This window comes from Calliopsis andreniformis, chromosome 7 (assembly GCF_051401765.1).
Source record: "Calliopsis andreniformis isolate RMS-2024a chromosome 7, iyCalAndr_principal, whole genome shotgun sequence".
NCBI classification, from domain to species: Eukaryota; Metazoa; Arthropoda; class Insecta; order Hymenoptera; family Andrenidae; genus Calliopsis; species Calliopsis andreniformis.
The window spans coordinates 7,425,153-7,450,181 of NC_135068.1; the positions used below are offsets into that span (position 1 = coordinate 7,425,153).

General features: G+C 38.4%; 2 protein-coding genes across 2 annotated transcripts in view; both read right to left on the reverse strand.

Moving 5' to 3' along the window:
• Nucleotides 1-9,706, reverse strand: part of LOC143181382 (uncharacterized) — a 55,395-nt gene extending 45,689 nt beyond the window's left edge. The window contains exon 1 of the mRNA XM_076381762.1: nt 9,599-9,706. The gene's annotated coding sequence lies outside the window, so the exon portion shown is untranslated. The remainder of the gene's footprint in view (nt 1-9,598) is intronic.
• A 5,853-nt stretch (nt 9,707-15,559) lies between these two features.
• Nucleotides 15,560-24,521, reverse strand: LOC143181691 (MFS-type transporter SLC18B1). The gene is made up of 8 exons (XM_076382230.1): nt 24,411-24,521; nt 19,617-19,712; nt 18,081-18,371; nt 17,415-17,535; nt 17,117-17,340; nt 16,827-17,002; nt 16,501-16,669; nt 15,560-15,865 (listed from the first exon to the last, which is right to left on the reverse strand). The coding sequence occupies exons 1-8, from the start codon at nt 24,519-24,521 to the stop codon at nt 15,560-15,562; spliced, it is 1,494 nt and encodes a 497-aa protein (XP_076238345.1).
• Nucleotides 24,522-25,029: the final 508 nt, after the last annotated feature.

Below are 25,029 nucleotides of genomic sequence, written 5' to 3' on the forward strand. Positions count from 1 at the left end.
AGTAAATAGATTCTGAGTACATGGATTTCACGGTAATTTCTCCTATGACTATCGATCTCTGAATTTTACTGTGACTTTTATCCCATATATTTCACACAGGCGTTAATTATGGAAAGTAAGAACTATTTTTAGGTACGCGTTTAAAGAAAGTTGAATTTTAAATTCTGAAATATAGTATACAAGACATTCATAGTTTTTTATTGTTTTGTAATATGAATATTCGTTTTTGTTGGAAAATTCAAATATTCGATTTTTGGAACGCGAGGTTTGGATCTCTAACGTATTATTTGAAAGAAATACGTACAAATACGTGTATTTATTTATTTTTTAAATACGTTATGGATACTAAGCTCTCCCACTGTTTGCAAAAAAGTAAATCACCCACACAAATTTACCTTTGTCTGTTAAGCCTTGTTCAGATTAGTCAAGTTACTCGAGGCAATATGACCAATGTGAACGTGTTATATTTTCAAGCTTCAAGCGAAGTTGACGACATTTCAACTTTTCCTTGTCTTGAAACATACATCGATGGATGTATGCCATAATGTCTACTGTACTATACACGCCAAACTTCAAGCAAATCGACGAACTTGTGAACGTCAAGAAAGCTATTAAAAGGGCATGTCTCATTTGGAAAGCACATAACCAAACAACCAGGAGGCGCCACCTCTTTCGACGCCATTTTTATTATTTCCGCTGGGCAACTTAAATTCAAGTTTCTTTTAAATTCGAACCACTTGAATTCAACTAACTTCACTTATGTGAACACAAACTTGACATCGGGCTACATAAATACAAGTGTCTTGAATTCAAGTAACTCGGCTAATTCGAACAAGGATTATCTGAAATGGAAACTTGAAAGGATGTTTCGAGTCAAGTAAAATCACTCGTTCACATTGATCAGATTGCTTCAAATCACTTGCATTCAACTTGTCTAATTCCAACAAGGCTTTGGGTTTATCCAGAATCTCCTCATTATTCCGAGCGATAGGCGAACCCCTCCCCTTTTAATTAGACATTTCCCGAGGCGATTGCCAGAACCCCGATAATTATCGCACGTATGAGGAAATCGAGGAATTCGAATGCACTTTCGCGTGTCGACGTGGCAGCTGTCGTGCTCTCCTCGCGATCGTCGAGAATTCCGAATGACTTACGCCCAGAGAAAGCTTCGCTCAACCTTTAAAGGAATCTTTGCCGCATCGTCAAGGACGACTCCGTCGATGTAACCGCGAAACAGTTCCCTGTCGCGGAAAGGTTAATTCAATTAATGCGTTCGAGTGGTCGATTTTATTCGATCCAACGATATGACGCAAGTTCTTGCGAATTTTACGATCTGCTTTTGAGTAAACATCGACGTTACCTAAATCCCAGTTTGGAGAGTTCCAGTGGATTCAGACTAAATAAAAGTGTTAATGAGGGGTTTAGTTGGCATTAATTAATACTTATGTACGGGTTTGGGTAACATTTTTGGTGTCAAGGAGTTTTAGTCGTGCTAAGATTTAATAGGATTTTTTGAAAGGTTGATCCAGGAAAGAGTAATTATTTTTGTTATTCACCAATCATTATAATCAGGCGAAAATATTACTTATTAAAAACATAGCAATATCTATTATTTGTAACAAGAATAATTCAGAAAGGTATGGAAAAATTATTAAAATTGGAAGTCAAAGATAAGAATAATGGCAATGTGAAGAATATAGAAGAAAAAGTACAAGCTTACGATTAGTACGATTAAACGTACAGCTGGATGCACCAGGAAGAAAGTTGGAGCTCTTTTTAATGTCATTTTCATGACATCATCAGGGCCATTTTCGTGGGCGCTCCAACAGAACGGTTCATTTAACCCAGTTAATTTTCTCGTAATGCACATTGCTCAAGCCATCAGAAGCATTCTCAACCATTAGTTAACTCAGATCTCAGAGTGCATAGAAAGAAGCAGGTTCTAATCATCCAGAGATTACTGTAATTGTAATCATAGGACTCGATTGGATCCTCCTATTAATAGAACTTGATTAATTGAATTCTTAGATTAATCAAAAATGATAGTTACGGCTACATTATACAATTATTCATTATGCATTCGTTTACTGGTTTCCTGTGATTCACTGTGGGAAATTTTACAGACTTGCGAAAATAATTTTTGATTGTTATTTTTCGAAGAGACTTATAAAAAAATGTAATAGGTTCATCTTTCATAAATCATATGGGGTAATAATAATTCTTGATTCAATTTTCGAAATTTAATTCTCAAACTATGGAACTGAAGTATCTTGTAATCTCGAAACATCATTCTTACGAATCATTGAAATTTTTGTAAATAAATTACTTAGAATTATCCATAACGAAAACTGTGATAAATATATTTAGAAATATAAGTTGTTTAAGTTGCAGCAGGCCATCTAAATATCTCTCCTCTTTTTAATGACACGAAAATCATCCATGGCATAATTTGAATGCTTTCAAAGGAGAAATATCATGGAAGAATAATCCTTCATGTAGGATCATTTCTTTTAATATTTTAAATTTTCGAATTATTAAAAGTAGAAGATATTTAGATGCCCTGCTTCATCTTGGACACCCTGTATACATGAATTCTCCTGTATTAAAATTTGTCCTTAAATTCTGCACGATAGAAAAGACGAGTTTATAACGAATATGTATTGATGTAGTCACACAAGTGTTACTATCTTGATGGGTAAAAAGTCGATCCACGTTCCTTCTCGAACAGAAAGGTTAACAATGCAATTAGTTACACCTCACATTTTTGCCTATCGTCTGCGTGAACGCGACTTAATCAACCTTTTTATCCTAACGGTAACGTCAAGGACGCTTCCTTCTATTCTTCCCTGCACCGGTACATTAAATCACGGTTATCACACGAACCGGTAGTTGAGGCGAATACCAACGCACTGTTTCCAATGGAAACTGGAACGCGAAAGGAGCAAGATGCAGGAAGAGTTACAGGTGCGATCGTAAACCATGATGCACTTGATTAGAGATTCAGTTACAAGTCAATAGGCAATAATTACTTGCGATTTAAGAGATTTTGAAACTTGAATTTCGATTAATTATTATTTAAGATCTTCAAGTGTAAAATATGGTTCATGTGTTGCAATAATGAATTTGTTGAAATGAAGTTACTGTTTTATTTCAAACGAGCCAAGTCTCTAGAAGAAGAGATCCGCCATTTTGGTGACATAAGTGAGCGTGAGAAGAATAATTTGCAATTTAAAGAAAGTTCACTACTGTTTTGCAATGAATTTAATATCAGAAGGATTTCGTGAGGCACTTCAGCAAAGAATGTCATCTTTTCAGCCCCCTTCACGCAGGACATCGACATTCGCGATAAGATAGTAATAAACACGTCCGTGTAAATATGCAAGGCAGAGAGGTTTGATGCAATTAAACGAGCGTTTCGCTGGCATAGGATCGAGCACGATTCATCCTCGTGACTTGGGAGAATTTCTAAGCGAGAGAAAAACCTGTCGCGCCCCGTGGATGGACAGAAGAAATCCTCCTGTTGCTTGATCGCTCACTTAACAGCTTTCATTTGAGTTTCTATCAGCGCAGCCGGTAACTTTCGAGTGTTGTTCGTCAATTTTCAGCGAATGCCTCGAGTACTGTTTACGGTAACGCTTCGCCGAGCTTGGAATTAATTACTATCACTCTAATTGCCTCGTCGACTCGTTGTCCACTTATCCTCAGCCCCTTTTCTTGGGAAAAGACGCGATTCGTACACCAATTCAAGTTTGCCTCTGAAATTAGAGGAAACAGGAAGCTCTAGCGTGGCTATAGTTGCTGTCAAAGAATTTAGGATCGACCATCTAGTCCTGTCACTCCTTGCTAGGCTTTGGTAGATCTTGTTGGGCTTTCCTAGGTCCAAATTTTGTTGCAGCTAGAGATTCCTTGGAACAATTGATACTTTTATGGTGACTATGGAAGCAGATTTTTCAGGTTATTAAACTTTCCTGCACAGGAACCTGACTGCTGCCAAAGGTGACCTAAATGCATCCTTCTTGCCAGACCAACGCTCGCCGAAGAATCCGTGCGAGAAGTCCTGTTACCTTGGTACCGATATGTTAATTCAAAAGTAATAAGGTATTTAGCGAGACCTCCTTCTCTGATCCGGTCTGAGAGAGCTGGCCGAGCGATGACTCGGTTATGAGAGCCCAGACGAATTTTAAATGGTGAAAGTCCCTCTACCCGATCATCAGGCCCCAAAATGTTGGCAACGATGCCCAACGAACAGGTCCTATCGCGAGCAGCCGCGAATTTCAGACGATAACTCCTGGTAATGTCGATCCACTTGCCATTCGTGGATCGCTTGATCTCTCTACGCTGTGCTAACGAAGACACTTTGACGTGATCACGAAAGGAATTGCCCCCGAGCGCCGCGATATGGTGGATGTCTATAAGCTCAATGTTTATGCGAGTGCAACCTGTCTAGGTGCGAAAAACATGAGCTCAAGACGAGCAAGAAACGTGTGAGAGACGATGCTTGCCTCGTTATAGCGTTTGGCGAGGTATGGCTGAAAATTTATGGGCTGGATGATTCAGATTTAGATGTAGGGACGTGGTTTTAGATCAATTTCGAAAGTTTGATTCGATGGGAAATGTTTTAGGTTAATGAAGTTAATAAAAAAGATAAATTTGAAGCTAAGTCTATGTTTTCATGATTATAATATAATATATAATTTATGGTGTATTTCATATGTAGGGACGTGGCTTTATGTCATTTTAGACAGTTTGTTTTATTATACGTATAGGAAATATTATGGAGCAGTGAAATTTCCTGATGAAGAAAATAAATTTCAAGCTAAATTTATAGTTTCGTGACTATAATTTATAATTAGTGATGTACGTATTTCACATGCGGGATCGTGGCTTTATGTTGACAGAGAGAGTTTGCTTCTCTGAGAAATATTTACTGAAGAAGATAAATTTGAATAAATCTACGTTCGTACAAGTATAATGTACAGCTTAATATATCTCATACATGTGAGAACGTGGCTTAAGGTGCTGAAAAAGCTCTAACCCAAAGGATTTCTATTTCTTAATGTAAGAATAAGAATGTTTTATGAAAACAATAAAAAATTTAAATTTCATATGTCTAAAGCCTCCATCCCACAAATGTTCTATCTAAAATAAATCTAAAGCCACGATCCCACTACTATTTATGTATAATACATGATACAATATTTTAGAAAGAACCACACCATACCAATAACAATTTATTTCAGCCCAATCTGAACCGAACAGACCGATACTCAAACAGATATTAGATACTTATAGGTAATACCTGGATAAATAAGTAATATCAAAAATGTTAACCCGGATTTTAGCTAATATGTTTTTGCGCTATGTTACGTAACCAAGGCAGCAAAGTTCGACATGAAAGGAATATGTAACGCATTTCAATGCTCCCACTCTTCACTTTCGGTTCAGTCGATGTTGAATAAGGGCGGTCTTTTATAATTGATTATTGTGTGTGCGTACTTATGTAAGCGACGTTGCGTACCGAATACGAAGTCCGCGTGTCAGAAAGCAACGAATTCGACGCAGGTTTTACCGATGATTTTACATAACCGCAGAAATTATAGTCACGGGCCAATCATATTTGCGGATTAAATCGCCGCGTTGGGCCCAAGAAAGAGGGCCTTAAGAGTTTCCTGCTTGTTAAAATTAACTTTCGAGTATACACGTAACATACACGAACTAAAAAGAAACGCAATTATTCTGTAAAAATAATATTCTCCATTTGAAATTAATTATAGAACAATATTGATAAGTAAGAGTGCCTCTCAAGTGTAATAAATTGAATCTTCCCATAGTCACAGTACTCTATATATGTACAATATTCCTCAGCTTCACAAATGAAAACCTAGCTATACATGTTTCATTTTCGACTTCATCTCATCACCATCAATTTTTTCGAAAACCTAATCCGTTTAGATCGCACAAATGTCAGCGAAACCTCTCATTATCCGCCACTCAATATGCAGTTCTTACACCGCGGTCGACGCTGCAGCAAAGGGGAGTTGGTCGACTAGTAACACGGCCCCGTAAAAGAAATCCCTCCGACGAAGAAAGGCTCGTAAAACCAGCGTACGATAGTCGCGCGATTCGCGAGAGGCAGCCCCTCAGATGCTGCAGCCACGAACAATGGGCCCTGACGTCACGCGGGACTGCTGCACCTGCAGTAAAGCGCGTCGCATGTGCGACGACCCACTGGCACCCCGCGCCGAGGCGCACGCACGCACAGTGGTCTCGTTGATTTCAAAACATCGGGGATCGCGGCGAAAATAACTGGCCCAGCATGTGTACCTTGGCGCGCGTCGCGGTGTATGTATTCACCTTTACTGTTTATCAAGGGGAGTAATACGAGCCGCAAGGAGTGGGGGCCAGACGACGCGATATGGGGTACCTCGGTCATTATTCCTCAGCGGTTTTCTTGTAAAGAGAGAGACGAGAGGATTGGAGAGGTTTCTTGTTTTTGAGAGTATAGAGGGTTTTGTGTATGAACATTTAAACGCCACTGATGGGAATATTATTTAAAAAAATTGTTAAAAGGTGAATGTACACCATTTTTAATTTTGTATTACTTTTACCTAATTTTGTACCTAGTAACTTCGCCAATAGAAATTTTGGTTTTAAATACTAAAAATTGAAAATCAAATTTACGTGCATTATTTATCCTATGTGAAACTACTGTACGAGTTCCTGAACCTACAAGTGGTATCAGTAAAGTAAACGTCAAGTTGCGAGCCATTTACTAGTTTCAAAAATTCTCTTTTTTTATTCCAAATTCTATATTCTATATTCCACACTTTTGCATCAATTTTTTACAGCATGAGAAAACAAATTTTATACCTCACAAAACAGACTCAAAAAATGTTCTAAATATACAAAGTCAATAAGTTCCACTAAAAAGCAATTCAAAATAGAGTCTACTTTCTCAAACCTAACCTATCAAGAATAAGATCATCAAAGTAGAAGCATGAAGAATCACTTTTTCAGCTCTTTCAACGAGAGTACTCAATTCTAAACAGTTTCTTCCTAAAAACAGAAGAAGGAAAAAGAGTGTGCTGTTAATTCAGGCAATATTTTCCCCTGCTAACGAATTCGGCAAAAGCCCATTTCCCCTTTGGCGCAGACACGCGAGTGTAAACACGTCGACGGAATTCCAGACGGGCGTCTGGCCCGGCATCAAGGCAAACCGCGGCACTTTTCTTCCAGTTCCACGTTCGTTTGCTGCGTGCTCGTATACCGGGAACGATCGTTGAAAAAAATGCCGCAAGTAGCGTGTCCTGTGGCTCCTGGGCCTGCAAAAGTGTACCCGGAGTCGGAGCCATGCATGCATCTACCAGCCGGTTCGACTGCATTTCATGGCTACCCATACGCGAGCAGCCGAGATACACCAGCCCGTGGCTGGTGGATGTGCGTCACCTACACACTTTCGATCTCGCATGCAAAACACATGGGAACGATACGGCAGGCTGGTGGAAGGCTCCGCCGCGAAACATCCGGACGTGGGCCAAATTTTTACTTGGACAATAGATAACGAGATATGCGGGCAACGCGAGGAGGATTTATTCGAGGGGATTACCATGGCTCGTGTTCGAGTTAAGAATCGACTGATTGGGTCTGATTGCCTCCAGTTTTATCGGGGAATTTAGATAACGTAAGTGGCTTCTTTGGATAACGAGGGCATTGGGGGAATTTAAAAGATTTGATTTTAAATGAGCGTTAATGGGAGATAGGTGCTTGATAATGGCTGGTAGTGGATAAGGACTAAGGATGATTGGTTTGGTTGAGTTATAGGTTAAGGTTTGATGTTATGTGGATAATTCAGGTGCTGATTCTTGGGTAAGAAATACGTAAGGAAAGGAATCGGATTGATTAATTTATGGGTTCTCTTGAAAATAAGCGTGAAAAGTGGAGAATTGAAGAGAATTCAAATCTATTTTGGCGCGGAATTCAAACATAGAATATTAAGTACAATAGAATTGATCGAAATTGCTCACATTAGCACCTAAAGAGGTAGCTACTATATCTTAATTTTGATAACTGATCTAGAGTAGCTTTTCGTTATAAGCTCACCACCGTCTATCATTTAGCGCAAGTACACTGTAAATTAAGTTACGTTCTTGTTTACAAATTTAGTTACTTATAAGTTTCCAAAAAAATTCATTACATAACCTTCAACTACCCTAACCTTGCTCCAAAAATGTTCGCCTATACAGTCTCTATACTCCAGTAGCGAGGAGCTTCAAAGCACGAACATGTTCCACGTGGCTGCTCAAAGAAGTCAGACCACGAAACGTTCATTGTAAAGTATTCCCTAGGCGCAGTAATCACCTGAACCTGAGATACGATAATTTGCGCCTGTTTTCGTTCCCTTTACTTAAATCAGGCGCTGCGTCTCGAGGCAATTCCTCTTGCCACGAGAGGCCGCAGGATACTCGAGGATACTTAAGATTCCTACGCGGATACGTCTACCCACATACGCGCACATTTGCTCCCTGCATTGGCCTAGCACGATTCGATCTGTACGGAGGTGCACGTACGTCCGTCTGTCCGTCCCTGTGTCCTAGCCTTCTCTTCGTGGACACGCCTGGAATCACAATTTCAAACGCCCTAACCGATCGGCTGATTCCACCTAACCCACTCGACAGTTGGGGGAAGCCACAGGCGGTTTTGTGAACGACGTTAACGTTCATTCATGCCGCGCTGGGATTGTACCCAGATTGATTTTTAATTAGTCATCAACTTGTCCTTTTGAAGCGAAAGATTCTGAGGTGGTCGAACGAGCTTTTTGTTCGAAAAGGGGTGAATATTTCTGTGACATTTTAATGGAAAAAATATAAAATAAAATGAATCCAGTTGTCCTTTAGAATATTAGTACCGTGAGAATTGGAGCCTGTATCTATTACTATTTTTAAAGAAAAATAATTCTGATAAGGAATCGGGTCCTAGAAACCTGTAATTTCTTTGAAGAAAGATATGGTCTAATACAGTAGGTTAAGAATAGATTTAGAGACTTGTTAATACTGGATACACCATTACTACTCTAAATTGAATAATTAGGCGATACTGTGGGACCTTGACCTGGGAGTACCGTCTCGATAAGAAAAACCAAGATTTACAAGTTACTCTGCTCACAAAAGACTCACGAGTTACTCGACCGTTTAAATAATGCACTGCCGAGAGTGTCTGATCTAATACACTTTGCATTTTTATGTGCCGCGTACGAGAGCGTCTGCGAATGAGTAACGTGGGTTTATCACTGCATCATGCATTCGAATCACCGGTCAGTGCGTCTGCTAGATAGCTTCCTTTGTTGATGTTCGTCTTGTGCCCTAGGAAGCTTAACGAAGTTAACTCCTAGATCCCTATACAACTCGCAGGAAACGAGACAGTGCACTTTGGCTCGAGAAAAGATTAGCAACCACCCAAACCCTAGTCTACTCTAACCTACATACTTTTCTAAACCCTTTCCCTGCTCCCAACTCCATCGAGCCAAGGTCCTCTTTTTTAAAACAAATACCATCCCCATCGCTCAACAAAAAAAAAAGATATTCATGTATGCAAAACTCACCCTAATCGGCGTTCCTAGATCCCCATGTCACTTAGCACACTGGTAAACACAGAAACGTAGATCCTCGGATCCTGTAGGATGCTGAATGACCTGCGAAGTCCCTGGTATTCCCAGGAGAGGCACGTGATCACTCGCGGTGTCGAATAAACCAAGCTTCCGGGGTGAAAGAGTTGCGACGAGTAAAGTGACGCGGGATAACGCGAACTGAATGGGACGCTTGGCGACGAAAGCGATCCGAGGTCTTCCCTCGCGGTGGAGACGGACTCTGGGCCCCCGAGCTGGCCGCCGGCTTCGGTCGAAGGACCCAGACCGCCCTGCGCATGCGCGACGCGCTCCCCACCGCCGTCGCTACGGGGACAGTTGGCGGGGAGGGGGGAGGACAGCCGACAACCCCTGTACCTGGACCTGCTCCTTTTCCACGGCGATCCCTCTACCCGCTGTTCACCTGTGGATTTTCCTGCTCAGGTGGCAGCACCTCACCTGACGCTGGATTCGTTCGGTGCTTATCACAGTGGCGTAAGGTCGATTTTTCTTTAATGTTTTTCATGTTAGACCTTTGCTATCTGTGGCTATGGCTGGGAGGAAAAACGAAATGTGATATTTTTAACAAATTTTGATTTGCGGAACGTGAAATCTTAGAAAGTAGAATTTGTATTTTTTTATAGTAGAAGAAATGATATGGTAATGGAATTGGTATTCAAGAACTTGGATGTTAGTATCTCGAGAATAAAAATATGTGATCTTGTTTCGTGTTATCATTACAGATATGAGTGTTCGAAAGTGATTAAGTTTTGGGGAAAATTGAATTAAATTTATTAATATGTAGAATGGTATTCAGTAATAATTTTGAAATAACTTTGAGACAACTTGTTTCTGGAATGGTATTGATATTAAATAATAGTATTTTGGATTTATAGCAAACAGTATTTGCTATTTCAAAATTGACTGTACTTTGCAAGATGAAAATAACGAAGGTAAAATACTAGATTATCTTGTCTTCACGTAGATTTTTATAGAATAAGAACCTGAATACTCATTTATAGTTCACATTACATTCTGTGTGGTCTTTTTCAAAGTAACGATTTTCTTGTTCATGTTTCTCGGTAAATGATCTTGATTCATAATTCTGAAATGTTTATTTTATCCAATTAGAAGTACATGATTTCCCAAACAACCACGATTATTGGAATGGAGGAACACCGGATAACCAGTAACTCCCTCCTCGTGAACCTGTTCCTTTTCATCCTGTGCACTATTCATCCGTGGATATTCTTGTTCGGATGGCAGCTTCGCCTAATCCTGCCTTCAGTCCTGGCGCCGCAGTGGCGTAAGGTTCGTCTCCTAAATCAGTTACCAATAAGCTATTTGCTAACAGAGCCTATAAAAACACTAAAAAAACTTTACAAATTTGTAAAGTAAACGATTCTCTATTATTCCACAATTGTTCTCAGATTTACTGTAACATCTATCCTAAAATGCAGGGTATCTATTCTGAAATTGCTAGGACGACTTATTTTCTGAATCTTTTAAAAAAGAATACTCACTGACTCATTCTTTCATTTAGTTTCAATAGTCACTATCTTGTAAAGTCAATTTCCAGCACACTCAGCAAACACTAACAACTGATAATAATATCATCCTGTAGAAGTTGGTACTTTGTTCTTTAAAGAGATTTCACATTATTTACAGCAATCATGTCAATTGCTTCGGTGTCAAAAGAAAGACACACATTGACTCTCAAATAGATTTAAAGAAAGCGTCTATGTCTAAGGAACGTATCCATCACATCGAGAAATGGTAAAAATGGTACTAAGAAACAGCGTTAATGCCATCGACACTTAGAGAAGGCAATTCAGAGTTTGTTAGAATAGTAATTGGCAGCCTCGTTGCAGAAAATTGGCCACGTCACGTGAAACTTTCGAACATTTCACTTGCAAATGTTCTTTCGTTGAAATTTATCTGCACTTGCTCCCGGTTTATTCTTCGTTCATCGCTTCCTCATCCTCGTCGCTACTCTTCCTTGAATATTAAACATACACGAAAGTGCTCGAGCCATAACTAAAATTTTCTATAATTTATGGGTCAAATTCTTATTCCCCTTATTATATGCAAGCATGTAAAATTCTTTCTTTCATGTTTTCTGTTGTAGCGTAATATTTTTTTCATTAAAGGTCATTTAAAGGTCGTAGTCTCAGTTCCTTGAATTCGTCTTGATGTGTACTATAATACTGCATCATAAAAAATATATGTTAATCTGCAAAAAAATGATAATGACCCTCACAACCCGGAAAAAAATTATCTTGAGAGAAAAAACATGAATCATAATATTCATAGCTTTGAGCCAAACAAATTTATCCTGGCAAATTTCTTGGTATCAGCAGACATAACGAAGATATTAGAATGTACAACATAAAACACCCTGTATTTAAAATATGTTTAGAAAAAGAAAAATTCACAGAGAAAATAATACCCAGATCAGGAATATCATTAACAGGGCAAAGACTAAAATTATTAACAGTTGCAACATGGTCGACTGCGTTTGGGCCTGCTGCTAGTTTGCAATGGCACGCGGTGAAATATTTGCAACGCAGGCTGTGCCATGATTTAGCGATACAGTTTTAAAACTATTTGACCCGACAGTTTACTACGATTGAACAATATACTGGTTTCTTACTTGTTAACTTTCCCTGAAAGGAGTCGCTGCAAATTTCTAATACATTTTATGAACGCTTATGTAACGTCGTAAATGCCTGCGGTGTAGAGTGCTCATTACATAAAATCGTTAATGCTAATTGTTTTTAAATGACAAAGTAATGTGAAGGAAAATATGCGTCTGGAGTCTGAAGCAGGAAAACAGGACAGAGATAAAAAATCAGGATCATTTGATTTGACGCAGATAATTGTACCTATTGGGGCACCATTGTTTATGGGATACAAATTAAGTTCTAATGAATGGCCACTCAGTGCTTAAATACAGAGTTACAGATACAGGAATCCAGAAATTGAACGAGAAAGTCAGACATGTAAAGAAACTTCGAAGACATGAAAATTGAAAAGTCTCAAATATCTAAATATCCACAATTTAAAAATTTGAAGAGTGAAAAACGTGTGCTTCAAATAATGAAAAATTGAATATTCAAGATTTAAAAATGTGAGGAATAGAAGATTCATATTTAAATTTTTCCAAATTTACCAGTCGAAAATCTGGAAATTAAAAATCTCTCGTTTTGGACTGGGATCACAAGTGTACCCCACAAAGTTATAATCACTCTTCTAATCACCAACTCGTTAGAAAAAAAAAACGTAAAAGCGCACGTGTAGAATAAGCAGTTAATGATGTAATAAATGCATTGAAGGAAATGGTTATGGTGAAGCTCCAGAGAAGACAAAGGACGAGGGGAAGGACTGGTCGATCAGATCATTATCTTCACTGCGCCCTCGACCGTGCTGTTCCTTTCTCGATCCTAGACGATGACGGCGCATCCGCGGGGAATCCACGTCTCTTCGGTTCAAAACTCGCGGAAAGAAGAAACCGAGAGGCAAAGGGGATAACCTGCATCGGTGGACACTTGGATGCACACCGTTGACCTCGACGTGCGTTAATAATTCACTCCTCTTCCTTTCGTTCCTTCACTTCGCTTTCATGCTCGTCTGTGTTCGAAAAAATAATTACGGCGTCCTGCACTGACCTGGACGCACTCCTGGAGGATTCTATCTGCGCGGTCGACGACCCGTTTCTATTAAACCCCTTTCCTTGTCCCTTCTTAATGGCGCCAGCCCTCGACACTTCCTTTGCTAAATCTGTGATTGAAAACTGATATTTTCAGTAGAATTTTGGTACAATTGGAGTTGGAGATATGAAAATTTGAATGTTTAATAATTTAGAAATGGTGAAGATTTTTAAATTTGGGTATTTAATCATTCTGAACTTCGATATTCTGTAAATTTGGAATTTTAAATCATCTCGTATCTTGAAAACTCGATACTTTAGGAAATTAATTATTGGAAATTATTAGAGTTTGAGGATTTAAAAAGTTGGAAATTGAAAATTTTTGCACCCAGTATATCTTAAAATAGATAAGGATATCATAGTATCATAATAATCATGAATCACTATTTCTTTCAGATTTCATTTTCCTGTTATAATTTTTGAGTACGGCTCTAAACGATTTACGTTTATAAAACATTTGTTCTTATTTATATCCATAGAATACACTGACAAGATTTGGCTCTTAAAATCTGGGACACTCTGTATAAGACCTTTCTTTTTCACACAAATCATACAATAATTTCTACAAAATAAATCAGTTAATGACCTCTTCAATTTCTCATTAACAGTGCTATTATCTTCCAAGTAAATCAGATAATCCAGATATGCATGGGGTGTTTCGAAACAAAATGTCCAAAATATGACATCAATTCTACCTCAACAGCCAGGTGCTCAAATACCCATAACCATTAACATCGACTCAAACTCGCAACCAGAAGCGTCCAAAGTGACTCATCGATGCGTGTTCCCTGCGAAAGTGTCTGAAAAAGCTATCGGGACTCGTCTGTCGCTGGAAAATGCACGTGCAGGCGAAAGAGCCGCGTAAGTGGCGAGCCGACGTTGCTATTGTTCCGAAGAATTCGCGCGCACGTGCGTGGGTGTGTCACGTATGCGCGAACGCCTTGGAATTTGAAGCGAATGTAGAAAACGTGTCTCGTTGCACCTCGAGGGGAGGGGGAGAGGTCCAGGAACCGTGTGACAGTTGATCGAGAGTGAAAATCTTGATTTAAACTGGAAACCATGACTGGAAATCGTTGTGAGAAATAGAAAGGCTTCGACTCTATTATTTAGTGATCATCTATTGTCATTTTTCGACCTTTCTTGGCGAATGCCAAGAGAGAATTGAATTCCAATTTGGTGTTACAGGTTGGTAATGATTGTGTGGGTAAGGTAAGTTGTGAAAGTTTGTGTTTGTGGGTGTAGATTTAATGAAATGGTGTTAGAACTGTGTGTTTATGGGATTTTTGAGGTTATGGAAGTTTATTTAGAAGAGTTCGTTTTCGGATTTGTTAGCTGACATTAAAAAATTCTATATTATCTTAAAATTAATCGAGAAAAGTGTGAAAATTGGCCCATTCGTATTACTCCGCAACTATGATTCACTAATATGTTCAATGCATTTAGGATTATTAGTATCGAGCTACATACGAACCATCTCCAGTATATCAGCTACATATTTTATTACCTTTCACAGAAGTTATTCGCGAAAATAACAAACGTACATGTGGTATTAAATAAAATTTCCATTTATTACATAAAGAATAATCAGTAATTACACTACGATATTTAATATAACCAAGAAAGCGTTACTAGCAGAATGCACGAGCGATGTACAGCTATAAAACGATAACAGCTAAGATGCACATGCGTATGTACAATTTTCCCATAATCTTCTTTGGTGTCTCTAACGAATCGACATGAACGTTCTTTCTCGGCAAGATCTCGTCTCAGGGTCGTGCCTAAACAAAAACTGCAACACAAAATGAAACGCTCCCTCAAGAATAAAAACCACAATTTTTCACCTTGAAATTTCTATAAAAAAAGGACAGCAAATCGCAACAACAGATCTAAATCCTTATCTAGATCATTGTCGTTCTCAGAAGCTTCAATAAAAGCAGTAATCGGGGTTGGTCAATGTCCTGTGAATACTGTTCGAAGTGTCCAAAACAGCAGGCAGTTCGTCCTGAAGATCATGGTTCCCGGCGGTAGGCAAAAATGCGCAAGAAGAAACATGAGCAGCATATAATTTAACGTAAACCTAACGCGTAAAGGATAATCTCGACACGCGGGTCCTTCGCGACGAGGAATGATGTACGCGAGCAAACTGAGTCGGCGATGAGGGCGAAGTGGTCAGCACGACCCTGCTCGAGATTTTCTCCTTCGATTCGGCCGATGTCAGCCACCCGCGGGCATCACGTGGTCATCTCCAGGTACCTCTTAGTCTCGATGGATCCATAACTGTGGGAATATCGGCCGCTGTAGGAGGCCCGGGACCACGCACCAGCCCTGTTCGAGTAACTGTTGCACGCGATCAGGGAATTCATGCCGCTGGGCCTGTCGATCGGTACACCCTGACCACGTCCCCCCAGACGCAGACTGCCGCTCCGCGAGTGACCGCTGTCTGTCAGCGGTGTCCTGAGGTCCTCCGTGGCACCCACCTCCGTGAAGGGCTTGCGTCTTCGCGTGCAACTGCTGAGGAACACCGCTGCTACCACGCCCTGGGAACCAAACGTTTCGTGTCCTTCGTGGTTTCATTTTTATATTGGTATTGGGTGGGTCAAACCTGGCCCAGACCTGGGCGAATATTACTTGGAACGAAGGGAAAACAGTTCAAGTGTTTTAAATGACCATGGTGCTTAGGTACTTGGATGTTTAATGGAACCCATTTAAGTAAAATGTCTGTAATGGCATTGTCCCTAATTGGATGGTGGTTTTAATGTTTAGAAGAATTAATATGAGTTGTATTTTCAACATCTTGGACGATTAGCTATTAATTAAATACAGGATTGTCAGTTTAATTGGAAACCCTCCAATGAGTTTGGGTTCAAGTTCATCACGCCGCTGACAATGAAAGTTCTAATGGCTGGTCAGATGCTCAGGAATGATTCTAGTACAGTACTAGTTCTTTGAGAACCTAGAGTAAAGCTATCCAAATGAGGGCTTGGAAGCTTCGTGGGGGCTAAGAATATAAATATAGTCAAATAGGACACAGTCCTGAACCAAGTTGCAGAACATATTTAGTGACTTGCCTCCATAAGAGTATTGCACAGCCCTATACCAACTGAATTTGAAAATCCTTGCACGTCAGTCACTATTCAGAATCTTGAATATCAATATAAAAAGATTGCCTTACCACTAGGAGATGAAGCAATACGATAAACATGGTAGCATTCCTAAAGCCAATCTGGTCCAGTAGAATTCCTGCAACGCTAGGTCCAATGAAGGCTCCTAAAGCAAAGGTACTCGTCCATAGTCCACTGATGAGACCATAGGTCTCGAGGTTGTCTGGGAATCCATATCCTCTAAACATCATTTTTAATTATATTAATACAAGCCATAAATAAACTAACTGAATCAACATCATGCGCTTCCATGGAAACAATGAGGTAGTTCCAAGAAAGCAAGAGTCCTAACGAACTTATATTTATTCATGATGTGCAACACTGTATGTCAACTTACATCGATGTCCTCAAGGCATCTGTGAAACTAGCAACCAGCTGGGCAGCCATGCCCAAGCCATGGACCACGAGACCGCAGATAGTCAACCATAATATGGTTGGGCTAGGTATGAAGGGTGCTGGACCAACTAAGCAGAATCCCACGACGACTAAAAGACATCCTGCTACAGTAGCCACCTGCAGATTATCATATTGGGTAGCAGTATTAAACATTTTACAAATTTCAATTTTAAAGTATGTGCATGTCAGGGAAGGCAATTTGGAAGGTTTTCGGGAAATTTCGATAATTACTTTAGGATGGGAGTACTTGTCGCAGAGCCAACCCCACGCAGGGGCTGTAATAGCGTAAACGCCGCCATTAAGGACGAACATTAAACCCAAAACGACGGGACTCAGGTCGAATTGCCTTAAATGGGGCTCCAGCGTCGCTTGTAAAAATCCTATGCTCATACTGGTCGCGATTATGGACGAGGTGGCGATCAGGACGCCTGGGATCTTTAGGGCCTTAGTCACCCCTAGAAATAGAGACCATAAATAAGTATTTTAGTGAACTGAGAATTTATTAAAATAGATAATATTGAAGTCTTACCTCCAGTGCTTTGCGTGGTTTGGCTGTTATTTGGATGAACAGGTAGAATAAAAATGGTCATGACTGCTGTTATGAACAAGGCTGAACCCAGGACAACGAATGGGGTTGTATATCCACCAACCTGCAAACAAATAGCAATAAATTTGTCTAAATTTGTCTGCAAAAGCACTAACAAGAACAAATTAGTACCTTCAAAATAGAATATATACAGGGTGATTCATAAATGCATAGTACATAAAAGTAACTAATATAAATTTCTGTAAGATATTAATTTCTGTCTTACAAATACTAAATACCTACTTAGCTACATCACTAAACCCATTTCTCCTCAATCACCAATTGTCAGAAAGACAATAAGCCTATCCCAAAGAAAACCAACCTTTTCTCTTCAAAATCAATCCTTTCTTCAAAATGGAAAACTGAATAATTAGTAAAAGCTAATTCACCAAGAAATGTCCTAAAAACTCAGTTAACAATCCCTGCAATGATCCTGCAGCACAATATTCTCAAGAGGATCACCTCGGCTAGCAGCAATACTCATTTCCCAATCACCCGTGAATCGGGCCCATTGAGCGGAAGTGGAACAAAAACGGTTGAAGGACAATAAACCGTTAATATTCTGGCAGAGGGTAGATGAACATTTCTAAGGTAACTTGGGGGACTTACCTGATAAAGCGCGCCGCCCACGGTTGGTCCCACAATGAGGCCCAGACCGAAAAAGGTCTCCAGGCTAGCGAACGTTGTGGCCACGTTATCCGGGAACTCTTTGGCGATAATTGCGAAGCTGGCGGTAAGGAAGGCCGCGTTGCCCATCGCCTCGACGATCCTAATCACGAACGAGAGTATTATAAAGGGATAATGGCCGTTGACCTTGTCCAGCAGACCGAAGAAGATGGCGCAGGTCCCTGTTGTTAGGATGCCGCCATTGAAGAGGAGCTTTGGACCGATACGATGCAACTGCAATTAAAAGGCAAACAGATGTAGGGTACCCTTTTTTGGATACACAGTTTTAAGACCTGGCAATGGGAATATTAGGTGTCAGCAGACGAATATGTTATTAAAATATTGGGTCTTAGTTAGTGAATACGAAAAATTATTTTACTTTAAGTAAGAGTGAGTCTAACCACGAGATTATGGCGAGATAATATTGTGTTTAGAGGAGACTTCAACCTCAACAAGATTCTTCGAAATTTATTTTTTTTTTTTTTGTTCTAATTTTGGACGATTTTATTCAAGTTAAAGTGTGGCAAGTAGATATCACTTATCAAGAATTATCTATACTTCCGTTTATCTTAATTTTTTTTGTTGATCACTAATTGCTTCAATAATTAAGGAATTGTCGTATCGAAGGATAACTGTTATTTATAGTTTAATTTGTATACAATTTAGACATTTATCAATTCATTTCAAGTTAAAATAATTTCTTCTTTTATCATCAAGCAGAAAATTCCACGGTTGAGATTTAGATAAATTTTAGTGAAAACAATTTGCGTTAAATATTTAACTAGAGAATATATTTTAGATAGTTTCCACGTTTAAGTGAATTGGTCAGTATTCTAATAGATTTCCATTCAGTTAACGATGATTTATCTGAAACCCTTAAGCCTTAAGTCACAGTTTTTTTCGCTGCTCGGTTGATAAAGAAGCCAGCTTTATGGTTTTAGATATAGATGAAACAGCAAATTCTTTAACGATTTTTCAATGGCTTCCCTCTGATAAGAATTTCACAGTATGTTTAGTATTCTGATTTATTTGGCCACGAAGAAACGTCGGCCATTCGGTATTTCGTCATGCAGGAACAAAAAACATTGTTGATAAAGAAATCGCCTGAAGAGAGGCAAATCTTCGGCGTCGAGGCAAAACTGGATAGGCACTCTACAGGCTTTCTCTTTATTTACAGCGAAACAAAGTTTAACATTACTCGGATTATTCATTCATACACATAATTACTAATATTCCATCTTTATAAAAATTTATTCTGGAGAATATTTGCAAAAATGACAATCTCAAATATTCGTCTCAAAAGCATTTCATAAAAATGTTTTGACTGTTATATGGCTTTAAAAAAGATGAAAAACAAATGTCTTGCAATATCTATTTTGTAGACAAATAATAATTATACAAGTAATACCCAACTCTGTGTTTTGGTAACAAAACTATTCATCACACTGTTGTATTTAATTATTTAATTATGTCACCCACGTGTTGTCCATACAGAGGACTGATAATGAACACGACCAGCTCGAAGACTCCAAAAACCAATCCATACTCGGAGGGGGACGCGCCCTTTTTTTCAGCCTGTGAACAAAAAGAATGCATAAAATTATAAATACTTGACGAAAACACCCACACTGTGCCATTATCACTATTTCTAAAATCGAATCATAATTAACACTCTTCATGATAAGTTCTGATATACTTCAGTCGCTTCAGGAATTCTAATTTGCAAAGATAGTTACTTAAAACAGTGGTACAGATTTCTCATAAAGAATGAAAAATTAAAATTGTTCACATTAGTGGAAATTACTTTTACTTATTATTATTCTTATTATTTTTATATCATATGTTTTATTGATGAAGAGTTATGATGGCATCTATAGGCCTTGTGGCGCGAAATTTGAACGTGAAATATAAAGTTGAAGAATTGTGTGTGAATGGATTGAAAGAAAGGAAATGCAAAATAATTGCTGTAATAACTTATCCAGCGTTATTCACAGAATAATTATCGGAGCAGAGAAAGATTTTGTATCATCGGATGTCATCGAACTAATTAGCGAGACAAATACCTCTCAACAGGCTTTATCATTGTGACAAGTATCGTCAGATTGTAAAAAACAGGCGGGAATCACCCGAAACTCTGTTTTGCAATCATCATTTTTATTTTCTCTCAGCAAATTACTATTTATTTAACATTAACATTAACATTCCATTAACAATAATGGAATCATCGTTTTTATGTTCTTTTCTCTGTTCCTCGAATTATCATACATCTGAAAGGAATTTGTATACAAAATTAAAAAAAATGTTTTACATTCACAAATTAGAAAATTTCTTTAAGAATTATAATTTATAATTGCTCAGATGTTTAGATGCGCATAGAAACGATCGAAATCTTCCGAAGACTTTCTAATTTGACTTCTTAAGGAAGAGAATGGAAGCTGGAAAAGTTTGAGAGGAGGGGAATAAGTTGTTTAGAATGAAAGTTAGGAGAAAGAGGGAAGGGAAAGTAATCGAAAGGCAAAACGTGCTGGTGTTTTTTTATCAATTTTTGGAGAAATTAAAGTAAGAAGTGAAGTGAGTATAAAAATTCTGAAGTGATAGGATCCTACTCTACACTTGGTAGTGTTCAGTATTGCTAATACTAAAAAAGCAGGAAATGTCATACGTATTTATAATTCCACTGTTGCAAAATTTACACGTATAAATAATTATTTCAAAATATTTCTGATATTTAAAAGCAACTTCACGAAGGATTTTTGTATTCAAAGTAACATCCTGAAACTAAATTATTATGGAATTACAACAGTACCTGGAATATCATTATTTTATAGAATATTTGAGAGAAAAAAAATGGGAAGATTGCACATCTAAAGGGATTGAAATAATGTGCCAAACTAATACTTTATTTTTAATGTTTCTAATGTTTTAAAAGGAATGATATTCCTGTTAACATAATAACTATAAAGTTAGGTGTTGCGCGAAGGTCATTGCTAGTGCTACCCCCACTCTGCGTTTCAGCTTCTCCCCCTACACAATTACTCCGTCCCCAATCCACCCTTTGGGCCTTACCTCTGTTGTCTTTTAATTGAGCCTGCATTTCACGTAAACAGACATTGAAGTAAACACAACAAGGCAAAGAAGATAACCTTTTCCAAAAATGTATAATGAACATTTATAAGGACACATTGGTACGTCAGAAACAGTCGTATCGAAAGTATACAAAATGAATCGCGGAAACAGGACGCGTCATACTTTTTCTTTGATTAAAAATAGGAACAAATAAATAAGAAGTAAACAGGAAAGATTTTCTTGTACTCCATTTTCAATTTCCCTGTTATCTAATGCGTGAGATACGATTACGCTTCAACTACCTTCGTGAGATTTATGTTAGTAAGCATGTTAAATTCGTGCGTACATTGCATCAGGCTCCTCAGAAAAATATCTCAATGACCTGACGCAACAATTGTGAATGTCAGCAACGTTTCGTGGCGATTGTTGGTTACACACCTCCCAGGTACTATATTTATTTCTCCCTCTTTCTTCTCATCTGGTAAAGCAGACTTTTTTTCTCACATGAGTGAGAATAAATTTGAATAAATAAAATTTCTAATATTTAAAATCGTTTTATGGAGGGTGGAAAGAAGTATAATGTTTAAGTAATTTCCTAACTCTAATTTTTAATTTAATTGAAGTAAAAAGTAGGTTGCTACTGGATGGTGCAAAATTTATACTCGCAAATATTTGTTAAAAATTATAAATAAGTTTCTATCTAACTCTATTGTATTCAAATTTATTTATTGGACATGGAATTACATGAAGAATTTATTATTGACTGTTACAACGAATAATTATAATTTCTATCTGTAATTAGAGTAGGTGAAATATAAACGTTGTTAGTAATTTGGTAATTAATATTAAACTATGCTTTTCGTCGAGGATTAGTAGTTATATTGCAATCTAAAACAAATATTTCAATTTCATCGAACGAAGAGTCTACAGCGCAAGTTATCGACACAATTTCTCGAACGAACGTCGACCTTTGCACTCTTGAAAAAATGATCGGAAATTCAGATAATCTTCCCTCATCGTTGACGTCTTTTAATTCATGTTACTCCATTCCTTAAAACGTCTAAACACTGTGATAATGATATTCCATTTTTCTGTGATCCCTATTTATACCTTTTCTATAAGAAATTAAGATTCTGGAAGTTTAAAATTCTCCATTTATAATATTTAATTCTCTCAGTTTTGAAAATTCACTTCCGGAGGGTAAAATCAACTTCCAAAGATTGATACATTATTCGTCTGCACATTCTGATGCACAAACAAAAAATTTGTTTAATTATACAGAAAAATTGTTTTTCGAACGAATTATCGGTCATCCAAATAAATCACTTTCTCAGAGAAAGATGATTAAAAAAAATAAAATTTGTTTTTCTTCTTCAGCTATATAGCACTCTCCAAATGTTCCAGTTAATTGACTTGTATTCATTTTATTTTCATATATTAAAAAGATATCCTTATCCCCGCCAGTTAAGGCGAGATTTTTGGTTTATCATAAATCCATACAGATGTATTGAAATTGACAGTGAAACTACAGAGTCGGTCAAGGATATCATCAACTCAGATTCGGTAAATTTATTGATAAACTCTATCGAACTATTATCCATATTCATTTGGCGCCAACCTTTATCTGATGAACGTTTATCATATAAGAATAATTTTAATAACGTAAACGAATTTGTTGACGACTACGCAATCACATCACCTAATATGATTGTTTACGTTGAATAGTCAGTGAATTAGGAAACATACAGCGTGATCAGTTTAAGTGGAAACCCTCCTAATGTTGGCAGCATTTATTGTAAATGCTGTTGGCATTGTAAGTGTTGTCAATACTCATTAGAAGATTTCCAGTTAAATTGATCACCCTGTATATCTCGCAGAAATGCTTCTAACAGATTCTGTGAGTATATTCTGCCACAGCTCAGCGAAGCAACACATGTAGTAATAATTCTTAATGAACCACCTAAATAGATAACTCGTACTCCAGTATCCATATTTAACCCTTGCAATTCTTGCAACATTGACAGGCGCTCGACGATAAGGGAAATAAATTATTAAGCACGGAAATACTGTAGAAAGTATTTCATGAACCGTGGAAACCTTCTCATGGTGAAAAAGTGCTTATCTGTGTTCAAAACGTTATAAAGGCATCACAGTTGTAAATAGTTGATAAAAGCTTGCAAGAATATTCTTGGTGGAAAACAAGGGGTAGTTAGGGGGGATAGTGGTAAAGTGTTACGTCTTATAATGTCCTGATTATTTACTCGAAGATCATTCAAATGCTTCAATTTAGTACCGAGGTTTGCTTTGTAAGAGGATTAAGAAGATGAACTGAACTGTATTGATTTTTAGGTTAGTTGGGTATGATTGTCAATTAGCATTGAGTAGTGAAAGTGATTGAAGAAATGGTGAGTTGAATTAAAATTATAGAAAAGTTAACTGAAGTTCAGAGTGGGTTTCAGACATCACAAAAAGATTTTGAACTATATCAATTTTGAGACTATGGAGAATAGCCAAAGTGGCAATTTCTTGGGATAGAAAAAATTCTAGAAAAGATGAAGGAAAAAGCTGTTGGCTAGAGTTGGTGAGAGTTAATTCAAGTAGATCAGAGTTACTTTTTGAAAGACTTTATAAAAAAATATAGTGTGGGGCCTAGGTTAGGTCTACTAAAATGTAGTGCAGGAGGCAATAATCCAAGTTATATCTGAATAAAATGAATACAAAACAACAAATCCACTATATTAATCTCAGACAAGTAAAGTCTCTTTGATAGAGATTAAACCTGGGACATTTTACCTATTCTCCATGAAATCCTAAGAAGACAAGATCCTCATACTTAACTACCTTTAGTCTGGATGAACTCTGCACCACCTGAAGATCAAAATGAATTTAGCGATTTGGACTTATTATTAGTGAATTTAGATCTCTAAACAATAGACCTCTCTAACTCTTCCCAATGTTCCTTTAAAGCACCCATCCAAATCCTAAGTAGCTTCCTTGCAAGTCTCTCAGCTCACACCTCACCTAGCACTCTCAGATCCTCCAGAAAAAGCAACTCCAAGTTCATTGCCTTACTATCTCAATGAACATTCACCTCATACACCTACTTTACATCATATTACACAACAAGTACCCCAACTCTATTACCATCCCAGCACCCCAAATCATCACATTGTGAAACAGGTACCGAATACCCCAGCAAGTACTCACCTCATGGGGGTAGAATGGCGCCTGCAGGGAGACGCAAATGGCGTTGGCGAAGTCTGCAATGCTGATGACGATGAGCGTCATCCATTGCCTCTTGGTGAAATGGACCATCATCGTTGCAGGGACCTGGCTAGCACAGCCACTAGCTTTTCACTGTGAACAGACCCTCTTTTCGCGACAGAGCCTCCGACTGTCTCACATCGGGCACACCGACTGTCCTGGACCGACCGACGTCGGCTGATTTCTCTTTCGATGCCACCTTATCACCGTTATCGTCAACAACGCATGCACCGAAGCGACACCCCTGTCCCTGGCTCCGAGACGCTTTTGCCGACGAGTGTCTCGACAGTATGAGCTCTGACATTAGCTCGACTTCGAGCTGGACTAGCCTGGATGAAGACAGGGGAGACCCAGAGGGAACAAGGGAGAAGGGCGGAGACGAAGGGGTCGAAGGTCGAACGATACGACCTGCCACGATTCTAGTCCATTATCGGGCAACGTTGCGCGACTTCGACGTTTTGTTTCTTGCTTCGGCTACTCGAGGAGACGGGCTTTCGATGATCCGTTGTTTCTAGAAGCTAGGCGCTCGTGCTGTCAGTTGGATAACGTAGGGGGCGGAGGA

Bases quoted from the DNA above. Each gene is read 5' to 3' on its own strand.
- LOC143181691 (XM_076382230.1), bottom strand. From the start codon at position 24,521: ATGATGGTCCATTTCACCAAGAGGCAATGGATGACGCTCATCGTCATC. The intron at 19,713-24,410 runs GTGAGTACTTGC...TTTTGTTCACAG, and splicing joins CGCCATTCTACCCCCATGAG to GCTGAAAAAAAGGGCGCGTC. The intron at 17,536-18,080 runs GTAAGTCCCCCA...ATTTGTTTGCAG, and splicing joins TGGGCGGCGCGCTTTATCAG to GTTGGTGGATATACAACCCC.